This window comes from Rhinolophus ferrumequinum, chromosome 25, assembly GCF_004115265.2.
Source record: "Rhinolophus ferrumequinum isolate MPI-CBG mRhiFer1 chromosome 25, mRhiFer1_v1.p, whole genome shotgun sequence".
NCBI lineage: Eukaryota > Metazoa > Chordata > Mammalia > Chiroptera > Rhinolophidae > Rhinolophus > Rhinolophus ferrumequinum.
The window spans coordinates 10,958,945-10,977,050 of NC_046308.1; the positions used below are offsets into that span (position 1 = coordinate 10,958,945).

Consider the following 18,106-nt stretch of genomic DNA (forward strand, 5'->3'; position numbering starts at 1 on the left):
GGGGACAGCTGGCAATATCTGGAGACATTTGTGGTTGTCACAACTTCAGGTGGGCTACTGACATGCGGTGGGTACAAGCCAGGGATGATGCTAAACGTCCTTTAATGCACAGGACAGTCCCCCCAACAAAGAATTATTTGGCTCCACACGTGGATAGTGCTGAGATGGAGAAATCCTGGTCTATACCCTCCTGAGACACTCACCAACGTGCTCTTCAGGTGGAGAGTGTCCGTGAGAACTACGTCAGTCTCCCAGTTCTTGACCTTGAGGAAGCGGGGGCACTTGGAAGGGCTGCCATTCTTTGGGGGCGACTGTTTTCCTGAGGCAGGGGGCTGGAGGAGAGAATGAAGATGGGACATTAGGCTGGGTCTGGAGGACACTGGAAAATCGTCGCTAGTGGGGCGGGGAGAGGCGCTGGTCTTCCTGGAATCTGCTCCGAGTTCCAAACTGTGTTCACAGAGAGAAGGCTCTGACTCTCCCTGGTTGACACGTGCAAGGTGGCTGGGGGTCTGATTCCTCCACCTATGCAGGAGGAGGCGCCGTGGAAGAGCCTTTCGGGTTCTATGCTGGGAGTGGTGTCAGGAACTCGGGGCGGGGGGGGGGAGGTGTCTCAGCTGCCTAGCACAGGGTCTGGCACATAGTAGGGACTCCATGAATGTTTATGGAATGAATACATGACTAAAGGACACCATTCGCCTCTCTGAATAGCAACAGCTCCCAGGGCTGAGGACTCAAACCTGCGGATGAAGGGTCAAGTTACTTGGAATTCTGGCCCTCCCTGCTACAGCTCAAACTCACCATTTCTAGCAAGTACTGGCAAAACAGAAGGTTAAATTACTATAACAGAAAGGTTGGAAGCATAGAACGTTTTCCCCAAATTTCAGGTTTCTGTCTCTCAAAAATGCCAGGTGTGTCCCTGCCTCAGGACCTTTGCATGTTCTGTTCCCTCGGGCTTGAACACTTTCAGTCCTCCACTTCTCTTCAGCTTTACTTCACCTCTGTACTGAAATTCCCAGTCGGTGAGGGAATTATCCTGACCAACGTTGGCTCCTCCATTTCAGACTCATGGATAAAGATCACATTCGGTCTTGGGTGTTCCTGAGTACTTGTCTCCCTGCCTGGGCACAGGTGTGCCCATGCCTCAGACAAGAAGCGTCCGTCACTCAGCAACTGTAAGGGAGAGGTAGCCCACATACCCCGATGCGACCGCTGAGCCAGGGAGGGGAGAATAGCCGATGTTTAGTGACACTCACGCTGAAGAGTAGAGCAATGGGCAATGACCTTGAGGCAGGGCGTTCATACATTCAACTAGCATTTCTTGGCCCCCTCCTATGTGCCAGGTGTTGTTTGGCATTGGGGGCTGTGGTGAACAAGACAGATGGGGTCCTTGCCCGGAGCACTGTTGTGGGAGAACTAGAAATAGTAAGTAAATGAATACATGAACATATCATTTAAGGTGGTGATAAGAGTATCATCAAAGGGAGGTGATGGTGGAGGGGAGAAAGGCAAGTGCAAAGGTCCTGAGGTAGGAATGGGCTTGTGAAGTTCAAAGGACCAGCAAAGAGGCCAGTGTGGCTGGAGCATATGAGTCAGGGCATGTGCAAGGAGATGCATTCAGAAAGGAGGCAGGGTCCGCATCTCATCAGCCTGGAGGAATTTAGGTGGGCGAGGGAGCTGTGAGTTACCATTAAATGGGACAGCAATCACAGCGAACTCTGAAGGACTACTACCGAAAACTAGCATCCTATGAGCACTTACTGTGTGCTATGTACCAACCTTATCATCCCCATTTCACAGATGAGAAAAACTGAGGCACAGAGAGGTTAGCTGAGTCATCCAAGATCACAGAGCTAGTCAGCTGGAGCCCGGAGTCAAATCCTGGCAGTCTGGCTCTCAAACCACGCCCTTAACTGTTTGATAATCCTGCCTCTTGGCCTTTGTGCGTAATTTACTCATTTGTTCATACACTCATTCACTTATTGAGTATCTCCTATGTGCCAGGCAAGGTGTCAAGGGCCAAGGCTACAGCAACAAACTAGACAGATGTGAGCTCTGCCCTCATGGAGTTCACAGTCCTATGGGTGGTGGTGGGGGGGACCACAACTGAATGACTCATAATCGAGAGCGATGGGTTCCAAACATGGGACCTGACGGTGTGTAGGGGACTGTGGAAGCACACAGAAGAGGCACTTGACCCAGAGCGTTTGACTTCTACGTCAAGACCTGAAGGACAAGTCAATCTTAACAAAGCAAAGAAGGGGGCGCAGGGTCTTGCAGGCAGAGCGAACAGCTTGTGCAAAGGTCCTGAGGTGAGAGGCATACCATAGCTGCCTTTCTGGCCAGTGGCCACCTCTGTGCTAAAGCATCCATGCTGCCAGGCTGGAATTGAAACACCAGAAAGCAGGCGAACAGTGCATTATTAAAGATAACTCCAGCACAGCGCAGGGAGCGATGGCAGAGAACAAATGGAGGGTGCTATGACTCACGATCTCTGACTTCTCCATGCCCTGGCCAGATCCGGTCATCCCTACGGGTCCCATCTCACTGCTGGGTGCCACCATCCATCCACCTCTGCACGCCACAGGTGGGAGGTGACCTGTACATCCTCCTCCGTATCTCCCCTACCAAATCCATCTCCCACTCCCATCCACTTGAGCTTTCTAAATAGCTCTAGAATCCATCCACTCCTCTGTCCAAGCCACCATCATCTCTCACTCGGATGACAGCAATCATCTCTTCAATGTTAGCCATTACTTATTACAATTGGTGTTATTATTCTGCCAGCACCAGTACAACTTCTAGTATTATGACTACGACTCTTGCTGTAGGTATTACTACACTACTACAATACTGGGAGCAGGAGGAAAGGGATTTGCGTGAGTTCTTCCCTTCGATCCACGTTTGCACTTGCTATCCTGCCAAACTCTTAAATTATTCTATCCGTGTCCCCAGGTGAAGCCATGTACCAACAGCCCCACTTCCTTTGAAGGCCTGGAAAGTCATCCTAAATACTTCTTCAGGCTTCTCTCTCCACTGCGGTCTCTTCCGGCAGCCATGCAGGCAGGCGATGGAAGTCACATCTGGGCAGGCCTTGGTTATGACAAATTCCTCTGATGGGGCTGACAACCTGTGTCCATGAGCAAAACCAGTCCTACCTCGCCCATGTGGGGAGGCACCCAGCCCTCCTCCCTAAATACTAGGTATCACTCAGCCGGTGTAGAAACTCTCTGGACCATCAACCTTTACGCCCTGGAGGCTGAGAGGCAGCTGGAATGGGGTGGGGAGGATAACAGCGGTGGTGCTGGCCCAAGACCTACGGAGAGGGTGGGAGGGCAGACACGGGTGGGGAGCCCAGCGAGGAGGGAGGAAGAGGTGTGGGGTGTGGCCAGTGGGCGGGCAGCAGGCAGCCTTGATTGGCAGTGAGCAGAGGGAGTGAGCGAACGGGCCTAATCAAAAAGGCCATCTGTTGAGCTTCCAGATGTGCCTACGAGGGGTGGTCATTGACAAGCCACCTGATTAGGGGCCCGGGAGCCGGCCGTGCCACTCTCCACTCTGGGCTGCGCTGAACTGCACACTTGAAACCCAGCATTAGGAGGCCTCTGGCAGGGCTGTTGTACTTGGGGCTTTGATGTTTTAATTAGCCAGCAGTAATATTAGATGACTCAGGAGGGGACAAATGGGAGATTAATATAGCAGTCAGGGGCCCTGCACGGGGGATGCAAATGACTTTTCAGAGTGGAGACTGAAGTGCTTGGGTTCAAAATGCAGATTAGTGGCACTTGTGAGTTATTATGCTGGGGACAGAGCACACGTGGGCTTTGGGCTGTGGCTACATGTGTCCTTTTCTGGATGTGTGTCCACGGTGAGCCATGGAAGCTTTTCCGGCGGCAGGAGACACTGACTTGAGCTAGTGGGTTTTGTGGGAAGGCGGCCTAGGCTGCCTGCTCCTCGATTTGGAAAGAAGGCTCTGAGCTTAGGGCGTTTCAAAGGCTGTGTCAACACCTCTTTGCTTCAGAGCCTGCCAAGGCCATGAGGAAATGAAAGGAAATGGCCTTGCAGTCCAAGAGGGGACAGCCAAGGGGAGGGCATGTCAACCTGGGGGCTCTGGGCCAGGAATTCACGTTTGTAGTATTTCTGACACCCTGATTTATTCTCCCCTCTCCTGCCCTCTCTTCTTTCTCTTCTTCAACAAATACATAGGGAACCTACTATGTGCAAGGGACTGTGTTCTAGGCCCTACAGAGGTCCCCACTCTCCTCCCATAACTCGGAGAGGTACCTTACAGCTGTCGCTCTAAAGCAGGGGACTGCAAACTGCAGCCTGCAGGCCAAATCTGGTCAGACTCCTGTTTTGGTACAGACTCTACGCTAAGAATGGTTTTTCCAAGCTTGTTAAGTTAAAAAAAAAAAAATCAAAAGAAGAATGTTTCACGACACATGCAAGTTACATGAAGTTCAAATTTCAGTGTCCATAAATAAAGTTTTATTGACACACAGCCACGCTCATTTGTTTCTATTTTGTCTGTGGCTGCTTTTGCGATACAAGGTAGGTCGTGGTGATGGAGACCAAAACTGTATGGCCCACGAAGCCAAAAATATTTCCTATCTTCTCCTTTCTAGGAAAACTTTGCAGACTCATGAGCTAAAGGATTGAATTCCAGTGGTTGAACTCTAAATTATTTTCCATTCTCCATCTGCTTACATGTTGCTGTATTCGAGAGCTTTCCTGATCATTTGTGAAAACAACAAACCCCTGGTACCCTCTGCTTCCTCACCACCCTTACTATGCTTTCTTTTCCTTCATAGCACTTATCACGGCTTGCAATTGTTGCGAGTGTATATGTATTTGCGTGTATATATCTCTATAGCTTATAGATTTGTGTATATAGCTATGGATATTTAGATACATCCATCTGCCTCCCCACTGTTCACTTTGCTCTATCTTCAGCTCCTACACCAGTGCCTGACATGTGGTACATGTTCAACTAACATTTGAGGTTTCCTGTGGACTGAACTGGATCCCTTCCAAATTCATATGTTGAAGTCCTAACCCCCAATATGACTCTATTTGGAGATAGGGCCGTTAGGAGGTAATTAAGATTAAATGAAGTGATAAGGGTAGGGCCCTAACCAGATGGGATTGGTGGCCTTCTAAGAAGAGGAAGACACATCTCTCTCTCTCTCTCCCCTTCTTTCTCCATGCACACACAGAAGAAAGGCCATGTAAGGACACAGCAAAGGTAGCCGTCTGTAAGCCAGGAAGGGAGCCCTCACCAACCGTGACCGTGCTGGCACTGTGACCTCAGACTTCTACCCTCCAGAACTGTGAGAAATAACTTTCTGTTGTTTACGCAGCCCCTTCTGTGGAATTTTGTTATGGCAGCTGGAGCTGACTAATATAAGGTCTAAACCCATTTCAAAATCATGGAGTCTGTTAAATAGTAAGCCAGACTTTGGTCTTGATTTAGTAGAGAATGGAGAACCCCTGAAGCTGCCTGACTGAGGGGGTGATCTTATCAAAGCTGACTTTTGGGAAACATGTGATGGCAAGACTGCAGTGCGTGGGGGCGGAGAGGGTGAAGGCAGAGACCCCTGCGGGGCTCCTGCAACAAGGTAGGCGAGAGGCCACGAGGGTGGAAAATACAGCTGTCGTAGCAAAGGGCAGGGAGGGAGGAGATGGAGATCGTGGTGCAGGAAGCAGGACGAGCGCTTTGGGGTGTGAGAGAATGGGAAGGAAAAGGACAAAGTGGACACTGACGCAGAAGCTTCCAGTCTGAGTACGTGGGAGCCTGTCGCAGACGTTGGGAAGTAAGGAGCAAGAGGGATGGAAGGCGGAGGGAGCGAGGATTTTAAGGCAGGAAGACCGACACCAGACTTCAGCATCTGGAAGATCTAAAAAGAGAAGCCAAGCACCCTGCCCTTCCCCAGTTATAGGCTGTCACCACCAGGAGCCTTGCAGAAACCGGGACAAGAGCATGACAGCAGGGAGGGAGGCACCTGTGAGACAGAACATCTCAGGAACTGTCATGGGTTGAAGTGTGTCCCTCCCAAATTCCCATGTTGACATCCTAATCCCCAGTACCTCAGGTAGGACCTTAGTTGGAGTGTTTTTAAGGTCATTAAGTTAAAGTCAAGTCATTAGGGTGGGCCCTCATCCAACATGATTGGTGACTCATAAAAAGGGGAAATTTGGAGACAGATATGCATCTAGCGAGAATGCCATGTGAGCATGGAAATAGCCATCTATGAGTAAAAGCCAATCAGAGGGGCCTGGAGCAGACCCTTCCCTCATGGCCCTCAGAAGGCACCAACCCTGCCGACACCTCCATCTCCGACGTCTGGCCTCCAAAACTGGGAGACAATCAATGTCTGTTCTTTAAGCCCCCCAGTTTGTGGTGCTTTAGGAAACGAATCCAGGAGCTAAGGCCCACACTTGTACAAAGCAAGTCGCTTCTTATTCTTTCACGGCTGGCACCAACCACAGCTCCTCCCTTATAAGCTTGCAGCAACCTGCCCCGCTTGGCTTGTCCTAAAAGGAGGGCAGTGCACTGAGGCGGAGCCGGGCAGCAGGTCATTCACACCGGGGGCCAGATGCCACACACCGTGCCCTTAGCTGCCGTTCCCGGCAGCACTGTTCCCACCTGTGGGCACCACCTCTTCAGGGCAGCAAGTGCAACCCTGGACCAGGACCACAGACCTGCAAACCAGCAGGTACGCACCCATCCGTGCAATGAAAAAATTGCTACTTATAAAACTTAATCAACTGTGTTTAGTACCTCGGAGTATAATTTCCTTGTAGTGTATTCAAAGCAGTATTTCTAAAGTGATTCATTCTTTATAATAACTCCAGGGAAGCTTGAAATCGCTTATTCTCTCTCTCTCTCTCTCTCTCTCTCTCTCTCTCTCTCTCTCTCTCTCTCTCTTCTCTCTCTCTCTTTCCCCTGATTCAGTCAGTGGAGGAAGATTAAGAGGGGGTACTCAGAAGTTAGCTCCATCACAGTTTGGGTCCACAGATGAAGGCCTTTGGAGAGTAGGGGGTCTTTAAGTCAGATTGATGTTGTCTCCAAAGGGGCTTAAGCTTACAGTCGCAATGATGTCTCAAGATAACCAGATGTTATTAGACAACTTGAAACCTGGTCCCATTCCCAGCCCAGAACGTATATGTGCGCTATGAATTAGTTTTAGAATAAATCCTGTAATAATCTTGTGGTCTACCCCCATTATATTGCATTGGACTGTGTGTGTGTGTTTATTAAAAGCATTAACTTGCTAAACGGAAATATTTAAAAATGCACAAGCTTTGTGATTATGGTTTAGCCTTTTTACCTTTTAAAAATATCCTAGGACCGTCAGAAAATGGAAGTGGGTCGGATCTCTATTGACCTCTGAGAAACTCTGTTGGAGGGGGCTTTGGTCACTGATACCGGTTTACAAAGAGAGGAGGAAAACAATGACTTTGACCCAACTTGGCCCATCTGGGAAAAGAACTTGAACATGGTTTGATGCAATGAATGAACATAGAGTGGTGTCCCTGAATCCTGACCCAGAAGGTCATTGTGCCACTCGGACAACAGTCGGGCCAGCTTGCATTGAATATATTCACTATCAAAATAAACAGTCAGCAAAATAAGTGGAAATTCCGGCAGGGCTGAACCCAAACACCTGATAATCCAGGCTCCATTTCCTGGCTCCACTCTGGCTCTGACCACCTAGGGCAACAGGATACAGAAGACCGATCGAACTCATGGCGACGTCACCTGTCAAGACCCAGGTAATGGCCTGGGTGGAGGGAGGCGAAATGTCACCAAGACTTGGATTCTGCTGCCCCTGGGGCCTGAGGGAGACTCTGTTCAATATAAATTCCTGGAGAACAACTTTGTTGAGGGTCTTTGGCCCCTGGTTGAGGCCCCCAGGAATACTGGATAATCTGAGAAAGGGGAGGGGATTACAGATGCTTTGGGGAACATCCAACCTGGGTGTCTAACTCTAGTCATGAGCCGGATCAAGAAAAGGGGGGCAAAAAGGAGTTTAATAGCAACTTATAGCTTGGGATTGGGGGGAGCCTCCCACGGAGAGAAATTAATCTCAAAACACAGGTTTCTCAAGTGCTTCTAAGAGGCTGAGGGGAGGGCGTTATCAACAGGCACTCCAAGATGTCAACCTGAACGGAGCCAAAGGAATGTGCTAGAGCCAGCCAGGTGGGGAAGGTCTGTGCATGATTCTGCAAAACCCCAGCTATTGCGTTGTGATACAACTGCTGTGTGTGTGTCTTTGTTTGTCTCTTGGCTTGGAAGTTTCTGGAGGTCAAGGCAAATATTTAATGAAAAGATGATGCTTTGGCTGTGAATGCCCCAAGGGCAGGGATCACGTTCAATTTCATTTCATTTTGAGTAACGTTTATTAAATGCCTACTTTGTGCCTGACCTGGGCTAGGTCCGTGCATGTCCACTGGTTCACTGAATCCTCACGGTAACCCATTTTTCGGATGTGGAAACAGAGGCTCTCAGAGGTGAAGTCACCAAGTTCACAGGCACCAGGGCTGGGCATGGAATCCAGGGCCTCAAAGTTCCTACCTTTCCACTCCAGGCCTTACTGCTTTCCCCTCCGTGTATCCCTAGAGCCTGGCCTCCCAGAGGCACACATAGCACATGGCACATTGATTTGAGTGAGCAGCAAGGATGATGATGTGGTCATAAAGGAACAGAGTGCAGGTCTGTCACTGAGATTCAGGGGGTGCTCACTTCCCCTTCTGGGCCACAAGGGTACCATCTGTAAAATAGGAATAGTGCTTCTTGCCCGATCTGCCTCACATTAGCAATATAATAATTAATAATATAGCCATATCTAAATCAGCAACATAATACCTAAATTAGCAATATAATAATGGCCAAATGATAACAACCACCATCACAACAATAATAAAAAAATACACATTTTTGGAGCACTTGTTCTGTGCCAGGCTCTGTAGAGTGGCCTCTAGGGCTGTGGGTTCAAGTCCCATCTCCCCCACTTACGAGTCATGTGACCTTCATGAAGCTACCAAACCCTCTGTGCCTCAGTTTATTCATCTGTAAAATGGGGACAGGAATAGTACTTCGTTGGGCTCGGGATTCAATGAGACCGAGGACCTCGAGTGCTTAGCGCTGTGCCTGACATGGCTCAACGAACATTAGCTACGATTGTGACAGGGGACGCTACCATTGCATACATTATCTCATTTCATCCTCCCCACAACTCCACGAGCCTATTCATCCCTGTTAGGAAGGGAAGGCACAGCAGAGATACTAATTAGCCATCTGACCAAAGTCACTGGTGGGAAGAGGCTGGAACGTGGGCTGACCTCAGAGCTGAGTGCTTGGCCCAGGGCTGTGGGTGAGTGAGTCAGAGGGTTAGACTGGGCACACCCCCGTTATCAGTGTTACTGTTGTTTATCCTGACATCATTACTTCTCAGGAAGTCTGAGTGCCCTTAGGTTTCCCTGTGGCATGCTGGATTGTCCCTGAGAGCCAGGGCTAGATACAGCGTGGCTCAGTCTGGTCGCCCCCTTTTTGGTGTTCAGCAAAGCCAGTACCAGCTTGGGGTGTGTGCTCACATTGAGAGGGGCCCTGGTGGCCTCTGATCCTCTGAAGATTGGGGACCCACAAGCATTCTCGACTTGCCTCATAATTTGGAGCTTTCCAGAGAGGCAGGGGTGAGGCTGACACTTACCTGGAAGGAGAGAAAAGCTTCTCAATAGATTTTGACATTTGGAAAGCAGCCAGAAGCCCTGTGTCCCCAGGGGTGAGGAAGTGCCAGGCTCCTGATGAGGTGGTGGGGGTGGGGAGGGGGATTTCAATAGAAGTCATCTCTCTGACTACCTGATAGCCTTTGTCAGCAAGCGGCTGGAGAGGGGCAGCAGGCTGAATAAGAGAGGAGAACCCCAAATGGAAATCTCACCTTCCCCAGGCCTGAGACCCCTTCCCATCCACTAAGGACTAGAATGATGCTTAATTAGTATCTGGAAATAGACAAGCGGAGCACAGTTCCACTCCTTATCCCTTAGGAAAGCAAATCAGGCAGGCAAGGGAAACAGATTCTTCATAGGAAAGGAGGGTGAGAGGGCTTGATTCAAATCCTAGTTTTACAGGGAGAATGGACAAAGAGCAGTTTCTCGTGGAATTTATTCAGGGTAGCATTTTCACTTCCGAGGATTATTATGAATGATGTCTAAACTCAGTACGTCTCTCACATGGCATTAATAGTCAAGACAACCTCAGGAAATCTAATAATGATCCTTAGCAAGAAAAAAAAAAAGCAGTATATCAGCCACAGCTGTCCCTTTTGTTATAACGCCGTTTCCTACGTTCTTCCAGGCAAACTCCTACGTAATCTTCAAAACCCAAGCCAAATGTCACCTCCTTGGGTAAACCTTTCCTGATACCTGCTGAGGTATTTATGTTCCCATAGCATGTTGGGTCCCTCTCTATGTTAGGATTAATCATACTGTACCCATGTCTGTTTCCCACATTCATCCATGAAGTTCTCAAGAGCAGGGAGGACAAGGTTTGAGCTTTGCACATGGCAGGTATTGGGTGAATGGTGACGGGCAAACTGATTCATTCTATGTACCAGCCCAGGCCAGATACAGTTTGCAAGGGGACGTTAGAGATGAACATCACAGTCACTCACACACTCTGTTCTAGTGAGCAGGGACTTGAGTTTCACCTGCCCTACCCACTGCTGACCCAGACTACTTGGCAAGAGAAATGACCACTAGATAAAGATTAACATCTCAGCCTGCTGAGATTTATTTACCTCGATGGTTGATTTTCCTTGGATTTGGACAAACGAGAGCATCTAGGAGGGTGGGACAGACCTCACTATTCCTTCAAAGAGCTTATAGTCAGTCTCCAGAGTCAGGAAGTTCCTTCTCGTGTCTAGCCTGCATCTGCCCTGCTTCACTTGGGCGCTGTTGCCTTTTGCCCAGTCTTTGAAGAAAATGCAGATTCGGCTGCTTGTCTGCCCCCTCCTGTCTTCCTGACTCAGGAAAGCAGGTAGTAGCTGGGTCTCTCTTTGTGTTATTAACAATGCTACCCCCTCCCCTCCCAACGGACGCTTTAAAAAAGCAGCAAATGTGGGTTACAACTGGGAGGAAGGAAGCTGATTCCAGGAGCTCCAGGTAAAAGTGGCTCTGAGCAGGTAGAGGGGAGGCAAAGCATAGGAGCTGGTCTTTCAGGTCGGAAAGAAGAACACGGTGTTGTTATTTTTTTAAATTTAAACATTTCTGAGCCCCATGTCCGTGGAGATATCTTAGCAAGAGATAAACCGGGCTGCATCCTCAGCTCTGGGACACAAATATAACTGAGTGCTTGGGGCTCTGCTCCTTTCAGCTCTATCTGGAGGGGCATTTGGGTAGCTGAATCTCAGACAACATACCCAGTGTGATCTCTCAGGCCAGTGGTTTTGCACTTTCTTTGGCTCATGGACTACACTGAGGATTTGACCATGATAAAGGGGTGAACGTAAATCCCAAGCACTGCTGGCCTCTGTGTCTTGCTTCCAGGAGCTCCAAGTCTAAAGCTATTTGGCAGTCTTAACCTTAGAAAATCTCAGGCTTTCCTCCTTTCCCAGAACCCTTCCTCCTCCTCCAAGGACACGGAACTGTCATTTTAGAGATGGCCCTAAGGCAAGTTCTTACCACCTCTCCCTGATGGCCATAGACTGAATGTTTGTCTCTCCCCAAAATTCCTATGTTGCAACCTAATTCCCAATGCGATGGTTTTAGGAGGTGAGGTCTTTGGGAGGTGATTAGCCCTGAAGGAGGAGCCCTCATGAATGGGATTAGTGCTCTTATAAGAAGAGACCCCAGAAAGCCCCTCACCCCTTCTGCCATGTGAGAACACCGTGAGAAGATCACTCTCTCTGAACCAGGAAGCAGGCTGCTCCAGACATTAGACCTTGACCTTGGACCTCCCAGCTTCCAGAACTGTGAGAAATACCTTTATGTTGTTTAGAGGCCACCCAGGCAATGGCATTGTTACAGCAGCAGCCAACTCAGACACAGATCGTTTCACCAGGATATCCTGCAAAGGCGGCCAGTGATCCTACATTCATCACGCCAGCCCTGTTCCCACTATTGGGCCCCACTCCTCAGGCCTGAAGTTCAAGGTTATGTTTTTCATGCTGTCACTGTCTAACCGAGGCGGACGGCGTGAAAGAAATAACCATAGTCCTGCTATTGCTCAGATTTCAGCAGGATGCTCGGGGTCCTTCTGGGGGGGTCAAGGCCGCCTCTGCTCCTTCCCTATACCCCAGATCTCAGGGGTCACTCCAGACCAACAATGACAAACTGTGATACCTGGTGGGGGCAGCTCGGGAAGGTAAATCGGCAAAGCAGGCTGGGTAATTGCAAGACAGAACAGTTGGCTGCATATTGAACACATTAAGAATATTCTTCATTTTCATAAAACATGAAATCATTCTCATCTTTCCTAAAATATATAAACCTCTCAGTCGACCACTACCTGCCATTTACAATAAAGACATGGATACACACAGATTTAACTTTCACCCTAACTTAATGAGAGGGACATAACAGGAAGTGGAGGTGATAATGGCATATTACAGAGCCCACGTCCTGTCTGGAGGGGGCAGCTTCTACTCAGTCCAGGAGATTATCACCCCATAAGAATATAAGCTCAATGTGGTCAGATGGTCCACAGTTTTGAAGCTGTCAATATGATATTTATATAAAATTTTTGAAATATTGGCAATCAATTCAAAGTACAAATATAAATTGTCTCTGAAGACGAGACAGTGCAGACCTAACAAATCATATCTACAGCCTGGATCTGGCCTGAGGCTGCTGCCTCTTTCTGCTCTTTGTCTTGGGAAGATTTGCATTATGGCCACACCTTTTTATTTTCCACTAAGAAAGAAAATATTTCCTTTATTTGTGTACTTAATCATTAATGGATAATGGTCCCGTCATGCTCACAGTGCAAACACGATTTTTGAGACAGCATGATAGGAACCTCCAAACATTCCCAGGTGTCACTGCCCTTAGTTAGGGGGAGCATGGGTCTGACCTATTGCAGAATCTCTCATGTTCTTATCTTCCTGGCTAGCCATCAACAGCTAAGGAAAGCACTCCCCACTGACGTTTTGCAATGTCTCATCGTCCCCTGGGAAGCTATGGAAAGAGTCTTTGAGTCATTGCTTAGGTGAGGTAGTGGTGAAACGTGCCATAGATTATGCACCAGAAGAAAGAGCTTGGCACCCTGGCCTGTGCCATCCAGGGCTTGGGGCAGAGGGAGGGAAGGAAGATGACCTGCTGAGTGACCTGGACCGTCTCCCTGCTGTGACCTCCCACTGGTCAGTCCACCTGTACCTCACTGCAACACAGAGGAGGGGTGGGAAACGCACATGCTTCACTAGGGTCGTTTTGGCTCCGTCCATTGGCTCCCTGGGCAGGTGAGAAAAAGGCACTGCTATTCTCTAGCCAAATCTAGCCACTCTTGGGAATGATATCTACTCAGCTGCCAAAATACATCGTGGCAAATGGGCAAAGCCTGAAAAGTTTGATAACACATGGTGCTGGAGAAACAATCACGTGCCTACTGAGCCGGTAGGATTGGTACAGTCTTTATGCTGAGCAATTTTTCAATTTCAGCCCAAATCACAAGTGAATATGACCTTTGATCCAACAATTCCACTTCGAAGAATTTATTCTATGGATAAGCCTGCCCGTGTGTCAAATTAGGTATTTATACCACGTCATTCATTGTAGCGATGTCATAGCAAAACATTGGCAATGACCTAAGCATCCATTGTGGAGGACCAGCTCAATGAATATGGCAGAGCCATGCAATAGAAAAGTACGCAACTGTAAAAAAAGAACCAGGACTCTTTTTACCTACTAATCAGGACTAATCTCCAAGATATGTTGATAAGTGACAAAGCAAGGTGCAAAACAATATGTATAATGTGCTCTCATTTGTGCAAAAATAATGTGCGTGTGTATTTGCCTAGGCATAAAGAATTGCTGAAAGTACGACAGAAACAATGGGGAGGGAGAACTGTGTGCCTGGGATAAGGGGAGAGAAAGAAATGTTCACCATATATATTTTATGTCTTTTAAATTCAGAGCCATGAGAGTGACTTGAACGCAGAAACAGAATTAAAATTTGAAAAATGGCAAGCTCACAGAGAAAATAAAAGAAACCAAGGCCAAAGTCCATATCCCAGGATAGACATGCGTGGCCTCAGCTCCCCACCCCTTCCCCCCAGCTGGCACCACCCACTTACCTGCTCCTTCTCTGAATATGGGTTGTTGAGGACCACGGGCATGTTGCCCTTCCCCCACAGGTCATTGAAGACGCGGTCATTCTCCACGCCAAGGGGCAGAGGTTTGTGTGACTTGCCATCCAGATCTCTGAAAGGTAAGGCGAGGGGAGGTGAGGAAAGTGTGGCATCAGGAGGGACCTGCTGGTGGCCCTGGTCTGGAAATCCTGAGTCAGGGCACAACTTCCACCATTCACCCACACGATTCTACGTGGAGCCAGCAAGCTTTGGCTGCCCAGCCTGCTGCTTCGGACTGTCGTCAGCAACAGGTGGGAAGGGAGTCCCATTGTCAAATACAAAGGTGGGCTCATCCAAGCTGGCACTGATGGCTGGCCCACGCCCGTCGCTGTGGACATCGTTTCAGGATGGCCACGACATGGATTTTCATAGATCTAGGGACACAGGAGGCCCCTCTCCTAGCAGAACCCATGGACAAAGGAATGGCCATCAGACTTCATGGTGTAAGAAGTAGGAGGCAGGAGGGATGGGGAAGGAAACCAGTCCTGTGAGCCAGGGTAGAAGTCATTCCAACACCGACTAAGTAAGGCGTTGATAACAAGGACTAATGACACCAGCCCAGGATAAACAGGAACGAATCTGAAAATAATGGGAACGTGGCAACCAAAACAATAACTATTAAGAAAGATAGCTAGAGCACGTGCTATGGGTTAGACACTTGACATACGTTTTAGATCATTTCATCTTTGCGATAACCCTCGGAGGTATGACTACTAAACACCATTGGACCGATGGCAGAAGTGAGGGTGCTCAGAGTCACACATTCCAGCCTACGCGTCACACGCATGCTGCAGTGGCGGCTCTCGTGACCGTCACCACGGCCACCACCACCATCATTCTCATAATCCTCACCATTATCACTGTCATAGGAAACACCACCCAACTTCTCTTCCTCAGCACGACCATCAGCGTCACCATCGTCATCACCATTCTCATTCTCAGCGTCACCACTGCCACCATCACTCTCACCATTAGCGTCGTTACCATCATCGTCACCCGTGCCGCCATCCACCATCATCAGAGGAGGAAACTGAGGCTCAGAGGGGTTAAATCCCTAGCCTACGACAGATCGCTGGTGATGGTGGCGCTCGGTTCACACCCAGGCTTGTTCCTGACTGTAGGGCAGGACTTCTTAACCACGCAGCGTCCCTCGCTTCCAGCCTTTGAACTCGAATAGGTTCAGGAGGGGGCTATCTCAGCGTCGTGCCACAGCCTTTCCATCCTCGGAGAGGGAGAGAAGTCATGGCTGAGGTGGGACTGACTTTGCATTAAAATCCAGATCTCCTGCTCAGCCCTGCCTCACCTCTGTTCTCCTGCCCTCTGAGCGCTGCCCTCCTACTTCCTGACACCCGGCCTCTTTTGAACCCTCCTACCCAGGTTTACTCTGACTATGGCATCCGTCTGTTCCCCACCTTTGGGCACTGTGGCTTGCGCTGTGGCCCATTTAGGCTTTGGTCCCAGGCATCCAGGCTGGCCCTTGTCTAGCCCTCTGTTCTATGTTCCCAGCTTTGGGGACTCCTGGTCCTGGCTCGAGAATTTCCCCTGACCCCCACCTGGTGCTGACAGTCATTTGGGAAGAATCAGAAGCCAGAGCTCAAGTGAGTGCACTTCAGTTGCTCACTCGGGTCCAGCCAGTCCCCCTCCTTGCTGGGTTTCACATACTCCTGGGGGCTCACGTCACTGTGGCTCTTCTGCTTGGGGAGGTCTGCAATTGTCAGAGGGGAACTACTGCTTTACTCTCTTTAAAATGTCACCAAAATATACAGGGAGTGGTTCTTGATTACAGATCCCAAGTCAATGGTTTACCTACATGGTGAGAAACAGAGGAATTGTCTGTTGAGAGGGCTATTCTAAACATCACGCAGCCCCCTGTCAGCTCTGAAACCCCTGATTCTATATCCCACGACCATAAATGGGGATTCAGCAGAGAAGGGAAGAGGTTAACATTGTTTGAGCATCTGTAACATACCAAGCACTTGCACAGACGTTATTTCAGTTCATCTCAATGGAGACATTAAAAGCCCAATTGTACAGATGCAAAAACTGAGCCCAGAGAGGTTATGTAAGTTTCCCAAGGTCCCACAGTAAATACATCGTGGGGCTGGGGTTTGAAACTAGGTCTGATTGATGTTCAGTTCAGATCCTTTTTTTCAAACAGAAAAGCTAGTCAGGATGCTCACACTAAACCAGAGGCTAAAGAGCAAGTAATCCACCATCTCTCACCCAAATGAGGCCAGTTTACAAAAATTACAGGGTACAATTACCTAGGCAACTCTGAAATGACTCACATGGCTTGTCTTGTGTGAATCTGCAGGAAGAGCTGCTTTTATCATTATCCTTTTTTTTAAAGCCTTTAATAACTTTGTTTAAATAATGCATTTGAAGTGTTTTGTCAACACAACCTTATTTAAGAGTCCTGTGTGATGAGCAGGGAAGAATATTTTTAATATGGCACCACAGGGAACGTTGCAGGGTGAGCTGTTTTGCTTCCATTTACCCCGGGGCAAAATTAGAAGTGGATTTAGGTGGATTCGCAACCCCCAGTCTGTCAGTGATAAACAGGTCTGAAGGAAATATCTGGCTTATTGCCACGAATTTGCTCATCCTGGGACCCGCTTGATGGACTTGTATGGACAGTATAGCCTGCTGGTTAAGAACCTGGGCTATGGATTGGGTGAAATTGGGTTCAAAGCCAAACTTGGCTTTGCCGGTTATAAGCTGTGAAACTTTGGATATTCTGGATACTTAACCATTCTAAATCTCAGTTTATTCAGCTCTAAAATAGGGTTAATAATGAAAGACGTAGTTCACAGGGTTGCTGCAATGGTTAAATGAAGTGACACTTACAGCACTTAGTGGTGTGGTACCTGCTGTCAGCATTACTACTAATTTGCTTATGGGTTGATCAGACGGAAATAAAGGGGGGAAAATGCTTGGTCTGCGCAAAACAGTCAAGATTCCTTTAATCCAGTGTGGTCTGGCAGAACTTCCTGGCACGATGGAAACATTCTACCCCTGCACTGTGCAGTATTATAACCACTAGGCCCACGTGGCAACTGAGTACTTGAAATGTGGTTCTTGTCGGTGAGGAACTGAAAGTTTAATTTTGTTTAACTGTAAGTCAATTTACATAGTGGCTATAGTACTGGACAGGAGCGTTTTAAGTCTTAATATCTCTGAAGACTGGGACATGAAGGGATGGATGGTTCCTAGCCGAGAAAGAGGCATCTTTCCTGCGGCTTTGGGTCACAGGCAGAGGTGTCTGTACTCAGACCCTTTCTGAGCTGTCAAGTCTTGTTCATGGAGCCCCACGATTTGGGAATTCTCTGCTTCCCTTCCAAATTCCCACCTCCCATTATTCTCAGCCCTCAAATCCACTCTCCCCTCTTCCCGAGGAACACGCTGTGTCCACTCCTACATTTAGATTTGCCCTTTCATCTTCTGTCTGCTGAGAGCTAACTCCTACTCATCCCTCAAAACCCGCTCCATGCCCCACCTCTCCTGGGGATTAAATGAGGTCATGTGCAGAAAATGCCTAGCACAAAGCCCACACTAATTAAACATGCGTTATGGTTATCATCCTCAACAGGTAAGGAAGTTGAAGCTCAGCGAGATTAGATAACTTGTCACAGGTCACGCGGCCAGTGAGCAGTGGAGGAAACTTGAAAGTCAGGTGTCTCCGTCTTGCTGTTCTCCTGGCTGAGAATCACTGAGAACAGAGCTTATTGGGTGGGCAGGGGAGGGGAGAGCCATTTGCTTGGACCTCA

The 18,106-nt window shown here is 48.6% G+C and overlaps 1 protein-coding gene across 4 annotated transcripts in view; it reads right to left on the reverse strand.

Annotated features, from left to right (window-relative positions):
- Positions 1–18,106, reverse strand: part of NOS1 (nitric oxide synthase 1) — a 163,376-nt gene that overhangs the window by 53,895 nt on the left and 91,375 nt on the right. For all 4 annotated transcript variants that reach the window (XM_033097858.1, XM_033097859.1, XM_033097857.1 and 1 more), the window contains 2 exons: positions 14,286–14,412; positions 204–332 (listed from right to left, as the gene is read on the reverse strand). In XM_033097858.1, the coding sequence (XP_032953749.1) occupies positions 204–332; positions 14,286–14,412 (256 nt within the window). The remainder of the gene's footprint in view (positions 1–203; positions 333–14,285; positions 14,413–18,106) is intronic.